Consider the following 24,560-nt stretch of genomic DNA (forward strand, 5'->3'; position numbering starts at 1 on the left):
GTCCTGTTCTTGTCCAGGAGGAGACGTTCCCAGCCGGAAGGGCTTTTGCCCTTCCAGGCAGCCCAGCTGAAATCCTATCTGTGCTCATGGAGGTCCAAGCTGTGGCAAAGCTGGGGGGCCTTTTTTGCTAAAAATATCTGAATTTAAGTGAGGGATTTCACTGAGGATTTGATCTGGAGTATTCACTGGAGAAATGTCTGTCTGATATTGGAAGGAGGCATCAAAATATCCAGGGACATTGTGAGTACAGACCTGAGTGAAGGATGACTGTTGCTGCTACCTTCCCTTGTGTATCAGTACTAGGGCTTGCCTGGCCTGGGATATTTCCGATGAGTGTCTCAATGCTGCCCACTCATTGCTAGAGGGACTGTCCTGAGAAGCAGTGACAAAGTGAAGAGTGTCCTCAGGATTCATGGAGTTTCGCACAGTTCCCTATGTCCTATCTAAGTTATTCATTTCATTTTATACATTTCAAAAAGGCAACCCCTAGACTATTTACTGAGCCAGAAGAGTGATTGTTGCTGTGTACCTGGCTGTGGTTGCACTAATCTGGGAAAGGAATCTGGGGCAAATTAGCGGGCTCTTTCGGGGGTGAGCGCTACTGCTTCATCAGACTAATGACACTACAATGGGCCTCTTGGTTTCTTTTCCAATGTATTGACTTTCCTGAAGAATGGTTTATCTCTCTGTTGCACTTAATTCAAGACTTTGTGCTGGTATGGGGAAGATATATTCAGACATTGTATTTTTACATGGAAAGGCTCTATGGACAGGAGTTCTTGGATTTACTGATTTTCATAGTCCCAAGAATTATAATCCAGAGTGTCGCTAATGGGATGAGTCACTTTGATTCATTTAGGAATGTGTCAAAGTGACTCATGGGTGTGAGCAAGTTTGAGTTGAAACTATTGAAATCTGTACGGAATTGTGTTGCCATGCTTCTGTTTCCTTCAAACAGGCTATGCTTTCCTATACAAGTCTATTGGGATGCAAACCCACCTGAAGCAGGACAGGAGGAGGTCAACTGCACCTTCTTATTAATTCTGAATGGTCTCAGACGTATCTCAAAATGATAAACAAAGCTAGTCAACACAGTCCCTAAGGCCCTGTTCACACATGGCCATTTTTCAGCTCGTAAAACGCTCATCTTTGAAGTCTCAAAACGCCCAACAAGCAAAATCCAATTCATTTCAATGGCCCCTGTTCACATATGAGCGTTTTGTTGCCTAAAGCTCAAAAAAGTACATGAGTTTCTTTTTTGGCAGATTACAAGCGTTTTTGTTAGATGTCAATGCCTGCCTCCAAACACCTGCAAAAAATGCCTGAAAAAAACACCTGAAAAATGCCCAAAAAAACGCCTGAAAATGATACGCTCAGGTGTGAATGGAGCCTAAAACTGCAGCTAATGTCATCCTGTTAAACATGTTAAAGAAGCCTAGAGCTCCCCCTGCTGACTGCAAATATAACTATTTAATATCCAGTAGTTCTTGCTTAAAAGCATTAATGAAAACCACTGTTCAAATTAATTTTAACTGCTTCCGGACCGCCCGCCGCAAAAGTGCGATGCCGATGCATGGGGCTGGCTGGCTTGATCACCCCCCGATGAGAGAGAAGGACGGGCAGCTGTTGTAAACTCAGCTGACCGTTCTTCTCTCTGGAATGATCACAGAGTGCCTGTGATCCTTCTATATGGGATCACAGGTCTCTCTGGTCATTTCAAAAGCCCATCCCCCACAGTTAGTAAAACTACCCTAGGCTTACATTTAACCCCTTAGGTTAACCCCTTCCCTGCCAATGCCGTGATTACATTGCCTCCTTCCTCTCACGATCGTCAGGGAAACAGAGAGAAGACCCGCCAGCTAAGCTGAAACTGCAATTTGTCTGTGCCTGTCACAGACCCCCCCCCCACACACACACACACACAATCAGTAAGCATAGTAGGCATACATTCACCCCTTTGATCATCCACAGGGTTAACCCCTTCCCTGCCAGTGTCATTAGTACAGTAACAGTGCATGTTTTTAGCACTGAATACTATAGTAATGTCACTGGTACCCCAAAAGTGTAAACAATGTCAGTTAGGGGTCTGATCTGTCCACCGCAATGTCGAAGTCTCACTAAAAATCGCAGATCGCTGCCATTACTAGTATAAAAAAATAAGAAAATTCAAATGACATAAATATTTCCTAAAAACAGTTTGTAGACGCGATAACTTTTGTGCAAACCAATCAAAATACACTTATTGGGATTTTTTTTTTACCAAATATATGTAGCAGAATACAAATTGGCCTAAAAGGATGAAAAATTTGATTATTATTTTTTTTTTTGGGAATGTTATATAGCAGAATGAGAAAAATATTGTTTTTTTTTTTCAGAATTGTAGCTTTTCTTTTTTGTTTTGCACAGGTGATCAAATACTACCAAAAGAAAGCTCTATTTGTGGGAAAAAAGGACATCATCTTTATTTGGGTACAGCGTCGCACGACTGCGCAATTTTCCATTAAAGTAACTGTGACAGAACCCACTGTCACTGTGTGTTTTGGAGGGGACTGTGCGCAAGCCTCCTACCGACAGACTATGGGCCAGAAGATACTGGAGAACTGGGGACATGCTGGCATTGAGTTAATGTAATGTAATGCTACAGCCCTTCTCCCCCCATCCCCCTCCTGTTTCTGTGTCTAATTGTGTGGATTCATGACACATAGACAATGGTCTGGACTGGAGACATCTCTCCGCAGGGGGTGTGTATTGAGAGACTGCCTGTTTACCATAAGCTCATTAGGTTATCTGTAGCCTGTTTCAATGTACAAATGTTCAGTTCCCATTGGTTGTTCCTTGTCCCCTTCCCCCCTTTGGCAAGGCTAAGGGGAGTGTCCCTAACTGTGTGTAAAACTGTATGTCTTTGAATTTAATAAACAGTTTAAGCTCTGCATGTTGAACCCTCAACACCTGTGTGGATTGTCTCGTGATTGAGGGGTTAAGGGCTGGGTATGGCTTCTCCGCAGGCTGTGGGTGCGTTTGGAGGACAGGAGACAAAGGTCCGGCGGATGTGCCCACCTGGGGTACTAAGATCCGTTACATTGGTGGCAGTGGTGGGATGTCTCCTGCAGTCCAGGACATCCAAACCACCACCAGGATTCAAGATCTGGGCAGCTGCCGAGGAGTGATACGGGTACCAGCCAGCATGAGAGCGGAGTTCGGGAGGAGGCTGCAAGGCATGCGGAAGCACCATCGGGGACCAGCGACAGAGCACACCATGCTCGGCTGGGAGGATGTGATCCGCCGGCAACTCTGGCATGAGGCGCTAAGCCAAGAGCGGCACCATCAGGGGAAGATCCTTCCCTCCTCCACAGAGATGTACCGGACGCAGTACCGTGCGCGAGAGGTGTTCCTGAGGGAACGACCGCGAGATGAAGGGAAGACGGAGCTCGGAAGATTGGTCCAGGAGGAAATGAGGCTGGACACCAGCTACAGAGCCCTCCGGTGGTTCGCGGCTCAACTGTGGCCAGATACAGCAGATGGCAGCCCGACAGAAGGCGTTGGCTATGGCGGCGTGGGACTGCTCCATCAAAAAATGTACGGAGACCCAGACTTTGGGAGCGATGAGGAGTGGCGGCTGGAAAACATCCTGGACTTCTGAGATGAGGTGCTAGACCTCCCCGAAGAGGCGTGTGACCTGGAGGAATTGGAGTTCCTGGTTGAGCAGGAATGGGAGCTCGAGATTGCCTACAAGCGGCTGTTTGACGGTGATCAGCAGTCTGGCATGGCTCCAGTTGCCTAAGACTGTCTGGGAGAAATAGCAGACAGTCACGAAGATGAGAAGCAAATGGGGCCAGGGGTGCCCCTGCTTTTTCCTGTCCTAACCGCAATGGAAGAAGCAGCGATGATACAAAGGGCACTGCGAGCGCTAGAATGCCGGAACGAACCGGAGGACCCCCAGGCAGCGAGACAAGCTAATAGCATGAAGGTCTCAGAAGGGGGAGTTGAGACAGGCGCTGGAAGGCTGGGAAATGGTGATCAGCAGCAAGTCCAGAGTATCTCATCTGGTGCCCCAGCAGAAGCGCTGGCTACAGGGCAGAGTGCCCCTGGCACCTGCCCAGCATCAGAAAAAGGGTTGGATCCAGAGAGTCTGAGAGAGGATCTGCGTGAGCTGTTTTCCCAACAGTAGATATCCCCACCGGGAGTAGAGGAAGCATTTCTCCCTCCCCAGCAATTGGACACTACCCCAATGTTCATCCCCCCAGCAGAAGCGCTGGCTACGGGGCAGAGTGCCGCTGGCCTCTGCCCACCCTCAGAGTTAGATCCAGGGAGTCAGAGGGATGACCTCAGTGAGCCATTTCCCCAGCACTTGGACACTACCCCAGTGTTTATCCCCCCAGCAGAAGCGTTGGCCCCTGCCCTGTCCTCAGTATGTTTTTGGAGGGTTTGGGAGACAGCCCCTGTCAGAAGTCACCCCAGTGGCTGGTCACAGAACCAGCAGGGGAGAAAACCCTTCCCCCCTCTTCAGCAGTTGTACCCAACTTTTGCATATGTCCACCCGGCAGAAGCGCTGGCTACAGGACAGAGCGCTGATGGTCTCTGCCCAGCATCAGAACAAGACATGAAGAATCCGGGAGACAGTCCCTGCAAGATACCTTCTCTGCGGCTGGTAACTACACCAGGAGAAAAGCAAGTACCTTTTTCTCCCCAAATGCATAGCCCTACCAGCCTACATTCCCTACCAGAGGAAGCGCTGGCATCAGGGCAGAGGATTATTCAGCTCCCCCCAATATCTGCAACCCAGCCCTGGATCAGAGGAGTGCAGACAGCTGTTCCCACTCTGCAGCGGCTGTTTTTATTCATGGGAGACCCTATGTGCGGTTTTGCTCCCCAGTGCCAGAGTCGTACTTTTAGTTTTCCTGGTTGCCTGGGATGGAAGTTTGTGACTAACGCAGGTCCAGACCAGTTGAGGGTCAGGAATCTGGTTAGTCTGTTTTTAAAAGGGGAGAAATGTGACAGAACCCACTGCCACTGTGTGTTTTGGAGGGGACTGTGCGCAAGCCTCCTACCGACAGACTATGGGCCAGAAGATACTGGAGACCTGGGGACATGCTTGCATTGAGTTAATGTAATGTAATGCTACAGCCCTTCTCCCCCCCATCCCCCCCCCTCCTGTTTCTGTGTCTAATTGTGTGGATTCATGACACATAGACAATGGTCTGGACTGGAGACATCTCTCCGCAGGGGGTGTGTATTGAGAGACTGCCTGTTTACCATAAGCTCATTAGGTTATCTGTAGCCTGTTTCAATGTACAAATGTTCAGTTCCTTTTGGTTGTTCCTTGTCCCCTTCCCCCCTTTGGCAAGGCTAAGGGGATTGTCCCTAACTGTGTGTAAAACTGTATGTCTTGGAATTTAATAAACAGTTTAAGCTCTGCATGTTGAACCCTTAACACCTGTGTGGATTGTCTCGTGATTGAGGGGATAAGGGCTGGGTATGGCTTCTCCGCAGGCTATGGGTGCGTTTGGAGGACAGGAGACACAGGTCCAGCGGATGTGCCCACCTGGGGTACTAAGATCCGTTACAGTAACGCAGTGCCGATCTGCAAAAAATAGACTGGTCCGGTCCAGAACTGGTTAAATAAGAAAAAATATGTACAACTTGTCATATGTTACCTTTAATAGGACTGTTTAGATTGCCCTACCCTTGACATCATTTTTTGTACATTTTGTTTAACTGTCCAATCAAAGTCGTATTGTCTATGACCATCTTAAAAAAAGCAGATCTTTGTGTTCTGATAGCAGAAAACATCCACCAGAAACAGGAGGCTGTTATGAATATTTATCAAACAATGAATTTTACTGGCATCATTTCAAAGCTCCGGCACATCCACACAACAAACAGGCAGAGATTTCTGATAATATTCACTACGCTGTAGGAGTTCTATTTTTCATGTATTGTTAAATGGGTGATTCTATGTTAAATGAGGGTAAAGCCACTGTTCTGTATACATAGGGCTTGTAAAAAATGGTATGGTACTTAACCTGATCATTTCTGGAAAGTGATTACAAAATCCAAAGATCCAAAGACAAAGCAGAAATATTACCTTTAAAATGATTGTAAACTCTAAAACGTTAAGTGTTCAACCTCTAATATTCTGTGTTCCTAACACCCTGCAAATGCTGCATCTTCTAATATTCATGTAATGCCATAGCAAACCACAACGCTAATAAAGGTCACTTAACAAAGCCTAAGAACTGATAGCGAGGACAAGCAGAAACAAAGCAGAGTTCAATTCTCACAGGACTAGAGATGTTTTATAGATCAATACAAGCACTTTAAACTGACTCGCTTGTACATACAAGTCTAAGCAATTCTTAGCCTGGCACTGAAAAAGGTTTTGTGAACATAAATTGGTTATTTTCAGTAACTTTAAACGTTTGCATGAATAAATATTGTGATACGTCGCAAAGCATAGCAAGTCACAAGATAGAAGGCTGCAGTAGGGGGCTGATCTGAATCAGCCATTTGTGAACACTGCACAAAAACTGCACAGGAGCCAGGATTTAAATGGTTGTGTGATTTCTGAGCCAACATCCCCATCCAGGATATAGATGCAAAGTGCCTGAAAATATGGCTCCAGCTTTCTGAAGAGGAAATCATAGGAAGGCATTAAAAGGAAGACAACTTTGATGTGTGGGAGGAGTAAATTTCACCTGGAAGTGTTGCATTTACATGTTACTTAGCATTCATGTTTCTATGGGGGGAAAAATGACATTTATCACAAAACACACATTGTGCTCAGTAACTGCTATGAGTGAGCATACTGTATAGTACAACACATCAGTTGATCCTGCCAGAAACTTGCCTGAGTATCAATTCCTGGTATAGGGTGACAACGCTGATGGTGTAAAGGTGAGAATGCTGATGGGGCAACCAGTGGGCCACTCCTGCATCCACTATTCAAGACTGCTTAGAAAAATGATATACTGCCATCACAACCAACTACCCACCCCTATCCAAAGATCCAGCAAAAGTGGGCCCAACATTCCCAGCAAACAGATGTGTTAGAAGCAATTTTGGGCTGGAGAAAGCCAACGGAGAAAGCGAAAATGCCCCATATGGACTTCCATCTAAGACACTAATCCATTTTTTTAAATCATGACTAGGGGTTTACATCTACTTTAGCAAGAAACAATATATATCTGATACAGTGTTGCCAACCACCAGTATTTTTACTGGCAGCCAGTAAAAAAGTTTACTTTTCTCCTGCCAGTAAATGCCAGTGAAAGGAAAGGATTGCCAGTTAAAACTATGGCTGTAATGCTCGGCTCGGAGACTGCGCATGCGCAATTCTGGTTTGGTGCCAGCCAAGACCATCTGTGTGCCTGCTACAGTGAGTTTGGGTGGCACCAGCGGGTCTGGCATAGGCGGTGCCTGAGTGTGTCATGTAATGTCATGGTGAAAGAGCCCCATGTGATGGTCTGCAGGACGGGAGCAAGGCAAGCCAGGAGAGGGACTGTCAGTGCTGTTTGGATGGAAGGGAGCACCTGGCATGGAGAGGAAAATTAGTGCAACTGCACTTTCAAAGTGCACAGGCCATTTGCTTTTCATAAATCAACTCTATTGTCTCTTTGTAAGGTACCATGTTAAAAAGATTTAGCAAATTAGAAAAATACTACATCTAAAGCCACTTCTCTGTAAAAGGCTATAATTATTTCCTCATAAAAAAAATAGATTTTGTAAAAAAAAACTTCTGTCATAAATGCTGGCTAGCACATACGTTTGCATGTGGTAAATAATATGGTAAATGCTAGTGGTTCCAATAAAGAGCTGTACGGATCCTAACCACTTGCCGACTGCACGCCGGCGGCGGCAGTCTGGCACTCCCAGGCAAACTCCCGTACATGTACAGGGCTCGCCTGGGAGGAGCTAGGGGGCGATTGCACGCCGCTGGAGGCGCGCTCCTGCCCCCGCTCGTCAGCGGGGAAGCTAGTGAGTGTGACAGGCGGCTCCGATGGCTGCCGGCCACTCACGATCTCCCGCCGATGACATAGAAGGACAGACGGCTGATGTAAACACAGCCGTCTGTACTCCTCCCTGAAGTGATCACAGATGTCATGTGATCCTGCTATATAGGATCACATGTATCTGTGATGACTTCACAAGCCACGCCCCCCCACAGTAAGAATCATGCCCCTAGGGTCACATTTAACCCCTTGATCACCCATACTGTTAACCCCTTCCCTGCCAGTGTCATGTTCACAGTAACAGTGCATATTTTTAGCACTGATTACTGTAGTAATGTCACTGGTACCCCCCAAAAGTGTCAAAAATGTCAGTTAGGGGTCCGATCTGTCCGCCACAATGTCACAGTCCCGCAAAAAATCACACATCACCGCCATTACTAGTAAAAAAAAAAAAAAGAACAATAAAAATAAAAAATCTTTCCCGTAGTTAGTAAACGCAATAACTTTTGCGCAAACCAATCAAAATACGCTTATTGTGATTTTTTTTTACCAAAAATATGTAGCAGAAAACAAAATTGGCCTAAAATGTTAAAAAATTTTGATTTTTACATTTTTTTTTTGAGAATTTCATATAAAAGAATGTAAAAAAGTGTTATTTTTTCAAAATTGTTGCTCTTTTTTTGTTTATAGTGCAAAAAATAAAAATTGCACAGGTGATCAAATACCACCAAAAGAAAGCTCTATTTGTGGAAAAAAAGGACGTCAATTTAGTTTGGGTACAGCATTGCATGACCGCGCAATTGTCCGTTAAAGTCACGCAGTGTCGAAACGCAAAATAGGGCCTGGTCATTGAGCAGCCATATCCTCCGGTCTGAAAGTGGTTAATAATATGTCTCTCTATATATATTATAAATATATAATAAGAATGCTCAGTAGCTGTTGTCTGGAGAATGCTTAAAAAAGAGATTCTAACAGATTTACCGTATGTAGTAGAGTAGGTGCATTAGAACACAAATGTTGGACTTACAAAGAAAAGGATGATGAGACAATGTAAAGTTTTTGAGGATCACAATATAAGACAGGCAGGTGAATAACGAAGAGTTAGTTGTGAAATAAAGAAGAATAAATAATGAGTTGTGATTGAGAGGCAAGAGGAAAGGGGGTGCCCTGGTAACAATCCCAAAAAGATTTCACAGACCCTATTCTGATATGTAGAAGTAGGACAGGCACCTCTTACGTTTATTCGAGCTTGATATTCTGCACTCCCCACTGAGTTGCGTGCCAAACATCTGTACACACCCCCGTCTATGATCTGTGGACTGCTCACATTCATGTAACTGATAGTGCTACCATCTGAGGCAGTATATTGATTTGACCGGTGCCCTGAATCCCGTTGTATGGGTTCATCATCAAGAGTCCAGCTGATAGTAGGGGGAGGAGCTCCCTTGGCAGAGCACATAAGTGAGAACGGTTCTCCTGGATTCATGACTTTTTCGCTGAATGATGAGAGGATACGAGGTGTGCCATCTGCAGGGAACATAAACATCCCAATTGAATTTTATTCTTTAACTAATAGAACAGATAATCTTTTGGTAGTGACATAGGTCATCATCCTGCACACTACAGATAAAGGTGAATCAGACTACAATAGTGACAGATACTTAAAACCTGCCCCGCCCCGCCCCCTAGTCCTAAAACTCAGAATTTTCCCAATCCTTAAAGTCATGAATCCTTCCTATCCTAAAGTGATGATTCCCCTGCACTTGAAAACAATACGTTAAAGTGGAACTAAAAAACAAAAAGAAGACCTCCTAAACATTGTCATAAAAGGTATGGCTGATCAGTATATTTCCTAGTAGAGATAATGCAACAATATACCATGCAAAACCCAGGAAAATGTGCTGAACTAATTTATGTGTGTTGTGTGCCAATTAACGCATTCAGATCTCCAGTAACTCCAATGTTACAAAGTTTGGTACAAGCTACAAATGCACTTTCCAGAAATGGTATTGTATTGTAATATGTCCCTTATTATATATTCTTAACTTTCAATAACATACTTTATCTTTTTGAGTTGTGGTGGATGTCACAATCTTACCTTCTAGAACTACAACTGCAAAGTCCTGGACAGTTTGTGTTTTACGGCTTCCAAAGCACTGATAGGCTCCAGAGTGGATTTTCTGAGCACTGCTAATAACAAGCGTTTCATTATCTGTTCCCCGTATAGAGATGAACTCATCTGCCGTAACAGGCTCTGTATTTCTGTACCACTGGACATGGTAACCAGGGGATCCGCTGATAGAACAGGACAAGATGACGGTACTGCTAATGCCAGTCTTGAGCTTCTTGGGTGTCAGAGTCACACGAAGGGGTTCTGTAACATTGTGAGACAAAATTAAAAAAACACTAGTTTTAACAATTACTGTTGTTCTATTATACACACATATAAGAGGATTCACAAGACATTAACTTTTTTTGGGACCCTCCAAACTAGTTAGCTGGTAGAGTCATGCATGAGCAAAAAATTTGTTCAATTCGCTTAAAGAGGTCCTATGAATGGGGAAAGGGCAATCTGTGGAAGTGAGGTGGTGCTTATACCAGTAGCCTCTCAATCCTTCCAGTCATAGCACAATCCTAGGCTGTTCTAACAGGCAAACTTGGAAACTTCTAGGTTTTCACCTTCCTCTGGATCAACTGTGAGTATAGGATTGTGTATATGGGATTGTATGGTTTTCTTTACTGTTTTTTGCTTTTTATTTGTTGAGCCAAATGGACTTGTGTCTTTTTTTCAACCTGACTAACTATGTAGGTGGTATTGAAGAATGGCACTTAGTCCCCCCTCTACACACATTCTTAACAGCTTATTAGCATGATGGGCAGTCTCAATGACCAACCAGTAGGAAAATGGAGAAGGTAGGAATGGCCAAGAAGTGCCAAAGCGTTGCCTGTTCGGATGGCTGGGCATTGCAAAAAGGTTTGTATGCCTGCCTGCTATCATTTTGCCCCTTACTTTCCAGTGGCACCGTCTATTTAAAGGATTCCTTTACCTTTTGCAACATGTAACATGTTGCACCAATATTTAGGGTGTACCACGTTGCCAATGCACCGGCTCCCGCTCTCCTAGAACCCCCGGTCTGACGGGTTTCGGGGGATCTTCTCCCTCCTACTAGCTGTGACAATCAGTCTTATGTGAATCAGAAAACTACAAAGTCCAACAGCCTTTGTGGCTGTTGAGCACTGTGGTAGTTCATTGATGCTTCCTGTAATATAATTCCTATAATGTACGGCCAAACAGCTTACACAGAGTCTGAAAGAGCCCTGCATAGCACCCACAATCTGCTAATCGTGGGTGTAATGCTTTCCAGGCTCCCAATAAAAAAAATAATAAATGCACATTTTTTTTTTTTTTTTACCTGCAAAAAGATGTGCGTTTATTATTTTTATTGTAAAGGTGAACTTATACTTTAAATGCACAGAATTATGGAACTGCTGTGTTTAAGGCTGAATATTGTGCAAATATATTTGTAAAGTTTATGAAGCCATTAAAGAACAAAGTCCAGTAAAAAAGCAATTTTTCTTCCCAATGGAGCCACTATTAGAGTGAAAAGGGAAGGATTGATTAGGTACCTGAAGAGATTTTCTTACATGCTGCAAAAATTACATGTGTGAAAATACATTTTTTTCACACATGATGTCGAGTAGGTGTTTTTTTATTTGATTGATAACTCATTACTAATAAATATCCAGATAATTGCTTTAGGTGTCTCAGGAAAGTTCATTTTTACCCATCGCTGGTAGTAGAATTGATACATTAGGTACAAAAAGTTCAATCTAAATGAAACACAATGTGAAATCTTGCAAGAAATACCTCAATAAAATTGGGGTTCAAAATACTTAGCCTAAAATCTAGATTTAGTAAAGTCAGCATTATATTTGCCAGGTAGAGAATTTGGTCATGCCAGAAGTATAAAATAGTGTTACGGACATAAAATGCAGTGTACATTTATTTAGCACTTCTTGTAAATATCTCTTTGTTACCATGCATTTACTGAATAAATTGATATCTTCATAAGTATCATAACAAACCTAACAACTGACCATTTCTCAAAAAAATAAATAAAACAGTGATGGTAAAAAATGGTAAATGGTAACGACTGCAAACTTAACCATTGACTTATACAGATATGTACTATACTAATGTCTCATGCGCACTGCAGCTGTCAAATGTCCATTTTACAGACATTTGACTTTTTTTTCTGGCCCTAAACACTTCTCTATGTTAGGTTATGTGTCCATGCACACATAGGAGTTTACAGGCATTTAGAGGCAAGGACCTTTAGGCCCCTTTCACACTTGCGGACCGTTCAGATCCACCTGTCAGTTTTTCAGGCGGATCTGAACAGATGCCCCATGCATCTCTATGGAGCATCGGATGTCTGTGGAGACATGTCCGCTGACATCCGATCCGATCCTGTCCGTAAAATCCGGACTGATGAAAACCCTATTTTCCATCCGCCTGGCGGATGAGATCAGATGAGAACGGACAGGCGGTCCGTTCTCATCCGATTCCCTCATAGAGAACAGCGGGGACCTGACAGCTCTGTCTCCGCACACAGCGCGGAGACAGAGCTGCCATCGGCCTGGATCGATCCCCCGCTGAGAAAAACTGAGTCTGCCGACGGAGCGGCGAGTGTGAAAGGGGCCTTAGGGTCAGAAATCTGAATGTACCAAAATCGTATCCAGGAGAGGTGTTTTTCGGCAGAAAAAAATGACCAATGTGTCTGAATACATCTAAACACGCTTAAACGCTAGGTATGTTCAGAGCTTGAGCATTTCCTCATATTCTGGCCAATTAAATCAATGGAACTCCCAAACGCGATGCACCTGAACATTAAAAAAATGTGGCTTTAGGAGTGTTTTTAACAACGTTTTTCTCCTGTCAGGAGGAAGGCATTCAGAGCCTAGTGTGCATAAGTTCTAATATGTACTAATCTCTTGGCCTATGATGGACCAGCTTTAAGCAAAGGCCAAATGAACTAAAATTCTCTCTTCCTATAATAAATATGAGATATCGGCGATCTCAAACTGTCTTCCTGCACAACAAAGCACATGGATAAGAAAATAATGAAAAGAAAGCAGTTTTCACAAAGGTAAGACTCCAAAACAAATTCTTTGACACGATGCAACATGGTCACTATATTTCAATGGCAATAAAAAAGCCCTCAACCCCCTAGGACTCCATGACTTAAAACTAACCATATAGTGGGTAGATATATTACAAGTTTTAGATGCAAAGTCAATCATACATACTGGACAAACAAAAAAGGCATGTAAAAAACTCTGCAGAAAGTGCAGGATGTTGGATAAGAAAACTACTACTTTTTCTGAAACTGCACTACTAAATATATGTAAGCAGCTTCTGTTATTTTCATTCTTTAAATTCCAATTGTTTGCTATATTTGGCTTCAATATGAGTCGCTAAACTGAAAGCAAACACTCTTCCAGTAGGCATGACCACCACATGAAAAAATGTACATTTGTTTCTTGGCACCAAAGCCAGTAACAGGGACATTTAGAAGAACTCTTCTAATGACTTCAGGCATCCTTCATAATTTTGCTCAGTTTGTCTTTTGGCTGTTAATGCCAGGATGTGCACACTTCCTTGGCGATTGCCTGTGAAGGTCGTTCCCAAGTTAGCTTCCTAGGAAGACTGAAATTTTATTTAGTCAACATCTCTGTCTCCTATTTCTAAGTATAGCCACAAAATAGAATCTAAGGTCTATTGAAAAAGTGATCTAGCAGTCCCCTCATATGGACCATATGCTTTTGGTCCCTGCTTGTGTCTTGAGTTTATTTACTTTTGTATGAAAAGTAGTGTAATTATAACTAGGATGCCCTGCTGCTAGGGTATCATTATGGTGCCCTGACTTTATTTTCTTTAGTAATACTCTGATAAAGGTTTTTAACCAGTATTGAAATTTTCTTTTAATGCCCTGTACACACGTGCAGATCGTCGGCCGAACGATCGGCCGTCTTTTGCCCCCGGGCTGTCGTGTCTGTTGAAAAGTGCAAAAGACTGCACAAGAATTTTGTCCGCCGACTACAGCCGACTGCAGGAGTGATGTCATGTGATGGTTAACTTTCCCTGTGTTTTTTCTTTCCTGAGCATGCCCAGTCTTGCAAATCTGCTGTCTGTCGGCCAAATTCTGTATTGACTGGCGAACAATCGGCCGCTCTGGTTGGTATACAAAAATTTTAATGCTTGCACGACAGATTCTTTTCGGCCGAAAGTTTGCTGTCGGCTGTCGGAAGCATCATACTAACAAGCCGAAAATCGGCCGATTGGTCGTCGGCCGAATCTTTTCGGTCGACAATCTGCACGTGTGTACGAGGCATAAGTCTTTGCTCTGTGGATTTCTGCTACATAGCAGGGTACATAATGAATTATAAAATTCAGATGTGTACTTAAACGATGATTTGTTGCGGTTTGTATGTATGCTTTTGGTGCATTACTATACTTTACGCTACAGAGTATGAAAACCTGGGTCTCACTTTTGAAAGATGCTTATTACTACCTTGCTAGGGCAGGCTGTCCATTTGCTTATTTGGGTAATTGTTTTTTTATGCATTTTTAAGATGATTTACATTTGTCTTAAGGGAGACCTATAGTCATAACATACACTATATATATATATCAGTAGTATTGTAATCGGAATACAAATGATAGGTATTTTTGATAATCCAATATACACTTATTTGAAAAATTTCCTTTCGTGTTTTATTTTTATTTTAACTTGAAACGTCTGAAATATATGTTATGGACCCCCAAATTGGCAGGTGAAAAGTTGATTGTTGGGGCTTTTATGTTTTTTTTTTTAACAGACTAGCAACTGCTCATTATAGATAGATAAGTCATGTATTGATTTATGCAATATATTGTCACATTCTATGAGATTGGAAAATTAATTATACCCCCTCTAAACATGGTTTTTCTATTTGATAAACGTTGCAAATATTCTAAAATGTTCATAGATTATCCTTCCTGTGAGTTTACTTTCAACCTCTATTTTAATCGCATTTCTCAGTTTTTCAGTTGATTCAAGACCCATTCTTCATCAACAATACTTAACTAAGCATCAAGACTGAACCTAGTCAGCTGCACATATATCCCAATTTCAGTTTTATTTTCTCTTTTGTAACCAATTACACTGCAATTTCCAGCATTTTTATGTCCCTTTCATCATCCATTTTTCAAGTAAAGGTGAGTTTTAAATAAGGAAGTCGATTTTCTCCAGTCATAGATCAGGACCTCTACTAATCTTTTATGGTGGGAGCAATGGGGTCAAACTTTGTAAGCACCACTGTGATGTCTGTTCACTGTCAGGGTTTTTATTGTAAAAAGTGTATTGTTAAATTGTTAAAAGTAAACTGTAGATTATAGTTCCTAATGATATCCTTTGCAATTGCATCTTGTCATCTGCTTGTAAACATATTGTCAGGTTTTGGGCACTGTTATGAGAATTCACAAACTGTAACATAAACTTCTTTGCAGTATCCTATATGTACCTGTCATATAGTCGTTGGGATCTGGTGACATTAGACTACTTACCAGGCAAAAATATTAACGTTTATACGATGCCAATGTCCTTGGCACCCAGGGCAAAATAGCCAAAGTGTGGCTCTCCCAACTGATTTCTCCCAGTTTCTAGCATATAAATTTTAGACTTCCTTTTTTTGTCACCAGTGTCCATTATATAGCCTCTCTGCAGATGCTAAATTCACACGCAATCTATGCTTTCCTGTGTGTGCTTTAGGATAAGGAATCAGTAAAGCTGGTTAAAATTGAGTTTCCCCAGCAGAAGCAGCAGCCAAAAAGAAAAAGATAAGCATACCGATACTGTAGTGTCATTCTCAAGCCTGACTGGCAGTCATTGATGTTTAGAAAATCAAGATTTAAAAAATCCAGAGATCCAGATCAGGACCTAGGTGCACTTAGGCAACCAATAAACAGCTTGAAAATAGCAAGAGATGTTTCCTAAACGTGAGCACTGGTTGCAGTTACCAAGCTGTTTCTGGACTGCAAGAAGGCATAAAGTTGGTTACGGACTATGAGTGATAAATTATCTCAGCAGCATAAACTGCATGTCCTGCTCTTTTTGTTCCACCCACTGTTGAAGCACCCAAGGTGGTTGCCTCTTACACCTACCCCTGGCCCATTAAAGTAATAAAAGCAGAATATTATGATTACAACTTTTCAGTCCCATACACCATCCAGATACCAGTGACCTCAGTAAGATAAATATTTGGGTTATAGGTATATAAATTTAAGCAGATAAGATGGGTCAGAGTCAGGAATTATTTAAATCATAACGCTTTTTCATATACAAAACCGCATTTCCATTCTGCAACATCACGCTTGGCTATTCCACTTTTTTTTACTGTAAAACAACTTGGAAAGGTGCAAGATACATCAGAATAAAATTTTGATGGAAAACTGCATATCTATGTTGTTATCCCCCATTGAAGAGACTTCGTAACCCATGGGGGGTTATTTACGAAGCCTGGAAAGTGCAATATCTGGTGCAGCTGAGCGCAGAAACCAATCAGCTTCCAGGTTTTATTGTCAAAACTGAATTGAACAAGCTGAAGTTAGAAGCGCATTGGCTACCATGCAGAGCTGCACCAGATTCTGAGTGCATCCATTTTTGTAAATTTCCCACATGCTGTCTTGGTGACACCTGTGACCATCACAGGAAGTAAGGGGAAATTTTTTTAACCTTTCCCCACTCTATCCAAAACTAAAAAAGAAACATGTTTTGACTGGCATTTCATTTTAACTCCAAAGAAGGAAAGAAAACCTCTTTGTTCTAGAAATAATTTGATTGATTTTGTATTGGTATTGAATTGGTATCAGTATGTCTACAATTAGAATCTAGCAAGTTTCTCCTACCTGAGAATAACATCAAAAAGGCTTTTTAAATGTTCTTGGGGGAGTTATTTATAATATTAAGAGCTTTTCCGGACAGCTCTTAGACATCAGTCAAATTCTATACCTGCCATAGGCACTCGGGGATCTCTCTTTTTGGCATCCTGTAGTCTATATGTTCCTTACCTTCCTCTATCTTGGGTATGTTCTGGACGTGAGAGAATGTAAGCGCACCAATTATGCTCTTCAACAGGGTCTGGACAAGCATGTACAGTACATGTGAGCATCTCTACAACAGGTATTCTTTTTCTTTAAAAGCAATACCTGTTAATTCGATCTTTGCCTGTAATCATTTGTTAGCCTTTGGGTATGGTTTGCTACAGTTTGGATTGTTTTGAAGTTGCTGACCCTAGTATTTTATGATCTGTGATTCTTTGATGCCTGCTCTCATGTTTGCCACCCAGACCATAAGACTAGTTCTTGCTTTGGCTTTGTAGTCATGAGTGCAGCCTACCTGGTTCCTAGCTATGGCTGGACCCCTTTTCATATCCCTGTACTATTCCTCTGGTTTACTAATCTTTTGGATCTGGGGGCTTTCAAATACTGATAAGTACATCAAAACTGAAGGCAGGTGAGTGGCAGAAATAAGGTTATATGTACAAGGTTGCCTGGTGTCCAGTGTTGCCAAACTACCAAGTTGAAATTTATTGACATGACACCCAAAATGTACTGGCACACCCAACTAATTACTGGCATTACCAAAAGTTACAAAATTACAGTTTTAAGTGCAAATTTCAGTATTTAGACCACATCCACAATATGCAATTATCAATGTGATTTAAAGTGAATGTAAAGGCAAAAGGTTTTATTAACCTAATGCATTCTATTTATTAAGATAAAAAAATCTGTTTGCAGCAGCCCCCCTCAGTCTCCCTAATACTTACCTGAGCCCATCTCATTACAGCGATGTTGCAGGAGTTTCTCAGCTGCCAGAGACTCCCCTCCTCATTGGCTGAGACAACAGCATGGCGTGACTGGCTCCCGCTGCTGTCAATCAAAGTCAGTCAGCTAGCCAATCGGGAGAGAGAGGGGGCCGGGTCGTGGCTCCCTGTCTAAATGGACACGGAGAGCTGTGACTTGGGTGTCCCCAAAGCAAGTTGAGTGCTGTGGGGGCACTCAACAGGAGGGAGGGGCCAGAAGCACCGAAGAGGGACCAGAGAAAAGGAGGATCCAGGCCACTCTGTGCAAAACCAACTGCACAGAGCAGGTAAGTTTAACATGTTTTGTTTAAAAAAAAAAAAAAACAGACTTTACAATCACTTAGGGAGATATTAAGGCAAAAACATATTTTTTAATTTAATTTCAATATAGTAAGTAAAGTAGCTCAGGGAGAGGACTCAGGAGGGCAGGTTATTAGAATGAGCAGGCACACAGGAAATTGTCTCTCACTGTGACACTGACAGCAGTGTGCAGCAGCACAGATGATGATGACACCTCACTAATTCGACACGTCCCCTCCTGAGTCACAGTGACAGCCTTTCTCTAGGCCAGGTGGTCCCTTCAGTCCAAACAGCACCGACAGTCCCGCTCCTAGCTTGCCTTGCTCTCATCTCGCAGACCCGCTGGCGCCGTCTGAACTCAGTGTACCAGGCACTCGGATGGTCTCTGCCGGCGCCGGACCAGAATTGCACATGCGCAGTTCCGAGCTGAGCGTTACAGCCATATTTTTAACTGGCAATCCTTTCCTTTCACTGGCATTTACTGGCAGGAGGAAAGTGACTGTTTTTTACTGGCTGCCAGTAAAAATACTGGAGATTGGCAACACTGCTGGTGTGCCTGGATATAGTAAAACAGTTAATATGCTTAAAACTATCTTTTTGTAAACTTTTATTATTGAAAAAAATACTGTGCCTGGGTTAATATGTATAAAAATAACAAAATAAAGAGTAACAAAGTTACAACGTTGTACCTATCAAAGATAACTTTCTGTACTTGCTTATTAAAATAACCAGACCAAACATTTTAAAGGTAACAACAATGCGGAGGTGTAAACACCTTGTAATTTTTTAACATACTGGTTAGTCTTCAAAATTAATCCTTGTGTCCCTTTTTGGATCCTGCATACAGTTTAGGGCTTTAGGTTGGATTAGGCCCCTTGCCCTGACATTCAACCATCAATTATCATTTGCAGAAGAGGTCCATGCTTATATTCAGCTTGTGCAAAGGTGGAGGATGCAACCAAGTAAGGAATATTAATATGTCTAAATGACTTACACTATTTTTTGCCCCTGTGTCATTCCTTGCATTTGTCCCAATAATGTTGTTGGGCACAACAGGAGAAAAGAAGTCTGATATGTTCTGAAAAACAGATATATCTTTTGCTTTCTGGTGGGTATCCTGTCTTTTCCAGGGGGATGGTGGAAGGTCTGCTGGAATCGTGGTTACCTATCATCTGTAGAGAGCCTCCATCAGTTCATCACTATTGAGCACTGTATGCATTACGATAGGGTCACAGGGCAGCTAATGTCTGGGGATGGGTTGTAGATACCTAAAAGAATGTTCCAGCAGTATTAACCCAGATAATATGCAGCTCAGCTTCCAAGGAAAAGGACAGAACAGGTTTAAATTTTAGATGCAGAATATTAGCCTCAAAGAACCTACTCAGTAAGGGACCATCAAAAAATGAGAAGATAAGATTATGGAACTCAATTTTTAAGTGCCAGAGTACCATTTTCGTATTATAATCTAAATGTCTTTTGGGATTTAATAGAGTTTTCTGCAGATCCAATAATGCCTTCATTGACTGTGGGGCAACTACCAGAAGCTCAATTCTGTCCTTTGCTCAGACACTTGAAATACCTTTTCAGATGACTGTAATGCTTTGAATCATGGCCCTGTCTTGTTTTACACCTAGTCATAAGGAAAGAAAAAGCCTAGATGCATGCTGGAACTTTGGACTTTAATTTATTTTTATTTGGATACTGTCACATTGGGGGTTTCCAGACTTAAAAATATCATCTAATAAATAGTTTTCAGTCTGGCCAAATTTCATATAAGAATCAGAAGTGTTTACAAAACTGCTGTGACCTGTCCGTTCAGGTTTCCAGCTTGATACTGCAGGGCTTGCTTCCCCATATTATGTCAATTTACAAATGGTCTTCTGGGGAAGCAGCTGACAGGTGTTATGGCTAGCCTGTTTTTTTCCTTACAGAAGTCTGTCCTGGAAAGGCAGGCTTCTTTTTGTAGATCAAAAATGTAAAAAAAAAGGGCACAAAGGCCTAGTGCATTGCCTTAATATAGTTATTAAAAAACAAAGTGCAAAAAAACAAAAAAGGCTATATGGCTTAAGGCCTTGAATAAAATAAAACCCAAGTGCTGACATCAAGGCCAAGATATGGTATCCTTTACTGAGACCTAAGCATTATTCAAGCGCAGACACAAATTCTGATATGCTTCGAGAGACAGACTCTCTTTCTTAGCGCATAATTTTCCCACTAGTCTCAAATCATCAATTTTAAATATACATATAAGTGCCATATGACCATTTCTAGGCTGTACATTCCATTAAGGGGAGGGGCAGCCATACATAAAATGACATTTTGACTTACTGTAAAATCCATTTCTCTGATTTTCATTGACGGACACAGCTCCTGATCTTCCTAACCATTGGGTTATAGTGCCCCCTACAGGAGTAGGACACTAGGTAGAAAAAAAGTCTGGCTACGTTTATAGGCAGTCCCAGGGGGTATACTCCCTCTGCTATAGGTACTCAGTTTTGTTACAAGCAGTGCCAGAAGAATTACAACTCCACAGAGGGGTGGGTGCTGTGTCCGTCAATGAACATCAGAGAAATGGATTTTACGGTAAGTCAAAAATCCCTTTTTTTCTTCCATTCATTTACGGACACAGCTTCTGATCCTCTTAACCATAAAGATGTCCCAAAGCAGTGTTAAACATGAGGGGTGGGAACAGGGAAAAAGAAACTCCCAAGGCTATTTATAGCCAACCAGGTAAACAGGAGCTCAACCAAAACAACTGGAGCTCACCTGAAAAACACAACACACCTTCAAAGAGGATCAGGTCCTCTTAAACAGCAGCCTGCAAAACCTTGCAGCCAAAAGCAGCATCTGCAGATGCCAACACATCCACTTTATAGAACTTTGTGAAAGTGTGCACCAATGACCAGGTGGCCGCTTTCCAAACCTGCATCACTGACGCCTGATGAATGAAGGCCCAGGAGGCACTGAGTGCCCGAGTAGAACGGGCCTTGTCAGGGAAAGGAGGAACATGATCCTTGATGGAATAGACCTGAACCACTGTCTGTCTGATCCATCTGGAAATAGTCACAGAGGAAGTGGACAACCCTTTCTGTGGCCCATCCTTGAGCACAAATAGTGAGTCTGACTTCCTAAAAGACTCTGTGGCTGCCAGGTACACCCTAATCGCCCGGACCACATCCAAGGCATGCAAAGCAACTTCCTTTGGATGTTTCAGCCTGGGACACAGAGAAGGCAACACCATGTCTTCATTCAAATGAAAATCAGAGACAACCTGAGGAAGAAACTACAGACAGATGCGAAGAACCAACTTATCTCTGTGAACCACCAAGTAAGGTGAATGACAGGATAAAGCCACCAATTCCAACACCCTGCGCGCAGAGGTGATAGCCGCTAAAAAGGCCACATTCTGGGACAACGTAAGCAGGGGAATCTCCTGAAGATTCTCAAAAGGAGGCTTCTGGAAGACAGAGCACCAAATTGAGGAGGTCCCAAGGTGGCAACAGAGACTGCACTAGAGAGTTCAAGTGTCTAAATCCCTGAAGAAAAATACGTACCAGGGAGAATGTGGCCAAGGGCCGCTGAAAGAAGACCGCTAAGGCCAACAGCTGACCCTTGATAGTACTCAAGGCCAGTTTCTGCTAAACCCCCCATTGAAGGAAGGTCAAGATCTGAGCCACCGAAAAAGAGCGAGGATGAACCCCAAGACTACGCAATGTAAGTCTTCCACGTACGATGGTAGATCTTCCTAGAAGTAGATTTCCTAGCTCTTAACAGTGTTGGAATCACCGACTCAGACAAAACCATCGACTGTAAAGAGGATTGAAGATTGGTCCTTGGGACAGCAGGTCCTCCCTGAGACACCAGATCGGCGTACCAAGCCCGGCGCCACTAAAATGACCGGAATCCCTTCTGCCTCAATCCTGCGTAGAAGTCTTAGCAGAAGCTTGAGAGGAGGGAAGGCGTAAATCAGATGATACTGACCCCACTAGGCCACCAGCGCATCTGTGGCATCTGCCAGAGGATCCCATGACCAAGCCCCAAACCTCTGCCCCTTTCTGTTGAGCTGAGACGCCAACAGATCCACCTCATGGATACTCCACCAGAGACACAAAATACTGATGGGAGTCTGGCGCTCCACATTTCCAATGTTTAAGAGTCACCTGGATTGTTTTAAAAGGGCTTAAAATGGGTCTGCTGTCCATGCAGAAAGTTTTATACACTGTTGTGCAGAATTAAAATGAATGCATTTATTACAAGTGGGTACAAAGAGTGTAAATGATCATGGGCACATCCGGAGATGAAAGGTCTGTCTCCTTCTACTGTGTTCCTGAGTACTGGATTGCTCCAGCGCCAATGTGGATGGAAGACTTGCTTGCCTATGTGAAGCTTCTGTGTTGGGCGAGTGTGAAATGCAGAGTCAGAAATTATGTCACCGGTTCGAGGCGGGGAGTCCAGAACACTGAGTCCGTGGAAACTTAAGTTACGCACTGCCACAAAAAGACCCGGTAAGTATACCGGGGACAGTCGCACGTTGGAAGGAAGAACCTTACCGGTAAGAACGAAACTCGATCTTGTAGCCGGACCGTATGACCTCGTGGACCCACTTATCTTGTACAAGGGAAGTCCACGGGTCCAGGAACCAGTGAAGACATTGCCCCCACCCCATATACGGATGAGGCCGCACCTTCCTGCTAAAGGGGCTTTGTCCGCAGGTCTGGAGAAGCCTGCTCTTGACTCGCCAGACCAAGTTTGCTTGGATCCTCCAGAGGAGGCCCCGAAGGGCTTTGATCCCTTGTCAGTGGACCCTGTGGGATGAAAAAACGTCTTATGAGCCGAAAAGGAGGGGCTGCGTCTATGGCGAGGTTCCTTGCCCTTAGTAGCCTGCGGAAGAAAAGGTACTCTCCCCCCCTGTGAGACCTTTAATGATGTAATCCAGGGTAGCACCAAATAGGGGATCTCCTTAAAAGGGAAGATCAGTCAGGCCTTTTTAGAAACCACTGCCGAAGCAGAGAGCCGAGCCACTAGGAGAGCCGCATCCAAAGAGGCATCACAGATAAACTGCAGCCCCTGGACCAGCTGGTCCACCAGCTCAGCAAAGGCAGGGGCTTCTCCCCCTCCATGTCATGGCACAAAAGCTTAGCCCATTCGGTCAGAGTCTTGCGACACCAGGTCAATGGTGAATATTGGCCTCAGTGCCGAACCAGCCAGGATGTACATATTGCGGGTCACAGCCTCCTCCTTCCTGTCAGCTGGGTTCTTAAAGACCGGGGACTCTTCAACGGGAATCATGGTTGTGTAATCTGGAAACCAACTTAAGGTCTCAAGCACAGATACAATCAGTGCGTCCATCAGCGCCTTTTCGTGCGTGGTTGCAGAAGTGGAGGAATCCTCCTCACTGTCTGAGGCTTCAGGGCGCGTGGTCGCAGACCCAGCAGGGTGACCCACGTCCGCAGCTGTCGAATCAGATTCATAATCTTATGAGACAGATGAGGCAGGGGAAGGTGGGGGGCACTTTTTGCCAGCCCGTCACCCAAAAGCCATCTCCACCCGGGACACAAAGGACTCCAGGACCGCTATCAGTGCATCGGTGGATGGATGGGACCTGGAAGACCCCGCAGCCCCAGAGAGTGGACCAGGTGGGGAGATGTGCTCCAAAAAGTCCATGAGTCACCAGGGGGACCCCACAAAAAAGTGTAAACTACTTCTAAGGGACAATCCCCACCGCTCTGGCAGCACCACCCGGTTGCTAGTCAGAGCACCAATCGATCCTCAGCAGAGAGGGAGAGGACCCCACCAGACTCCAGGCACCGCAGCCACCAGGAAAATCTGCACTGCACAAGTGGTGACCAGAAAATAAAGGATCCAGGAGTCATGAGGAGGAGCTCTCACCGTTGAAAACGTCGTCCAGAAGGCTCCTCAGACATGGTTGCTGCTGTTTTCTTTGGAAGACCACCACAAAATGGCTGCCGGACTACACAAACATGGCCGCCATGCATTTCAGCACAAGGCTACCTGAAAATGGCAGCACCACGAGTATCCCAGGGACCCAGGAGGGATCCCTAGTCCTCAAGGACAGGCCCAGGCAAGATGGGGGGCCCTGGCAGGAGCCCCCACCAGGTACAGCCTCCCCACACAGCCGATCATCTGGTCACCTGCATCCCACCCCCCTTCCCCCATCACCAGCATAGCCCCCTGCCCCCACCCCAGGAGGTGGACCACCCACGCAGCCCCAGCATAAGTGGAGGGGGGACAGATGAAGGGGGGTGCCTGATGGGAAGGTGGGGAACCTGGGGGTTAGACCGACCCATGGAGGGGTTCACGTCTACCCCAAAACCCTCCAGGGGGAGAGGGGGGACAGCTACTCACCATACCTGGAACCAGGCGGGCACTGCTTCAGACAGAACA

General features: G+C 43.8%; 2 protein-coding genes across 4 annotated transcripts in view; one reads left to right on the forward strand and one right to left on the reverse strand.

Moving 5' to 3' along the window:
- Positions 1–24,560, forward strand: part of LOC309567888 (uncharacterized protein) — a 246,936-nt gene that overhangs the window by 186,314 nt on the left and 36,062 nt on the right. The window lies entirely within an intron of this gene.
- Positions 1–24,560, reverse strand: part of DSCAML1 (DS cell adhesion molecule like 1) — a 432,791-nt gene that overhangs the window by 95,209 nt on the left and 313,022 nt on the right. For 2 of the 3 annotated variants that reach the window (XM_082273392.1, XM_082273391.1), the window contains exons 6-7: positions 10,048–10,323; positions 9,180–9,476 (exon numbers count right to left, since the gene is read on the reverse strand). In XM_082273392.1, the coding sequence (XP_082129518.1) occupies positions 9,180–9,476; positions 10,048–10,323 (573 nt within the window). The remainder of the gene's footprint in view (positions 1–9,179; positions 9,477–10,047; positions 10,324–24,560) is intronic. The other variant, XM_082273393.1, reaches the window with a different exon arrangement.

Source organism: Pelophylax lessonae, assembly GCF_965119305.1.
Source record: "Pelophylax lessonae genome assembly, chromosome: 12".
NCBI classification, from domain to species: domain Eukaryota; kingdom Metazoa; phylum Chordata; class Amphibia; order Anura; family Ranidae; genus Pelophylax; species Pelophylax lessonae.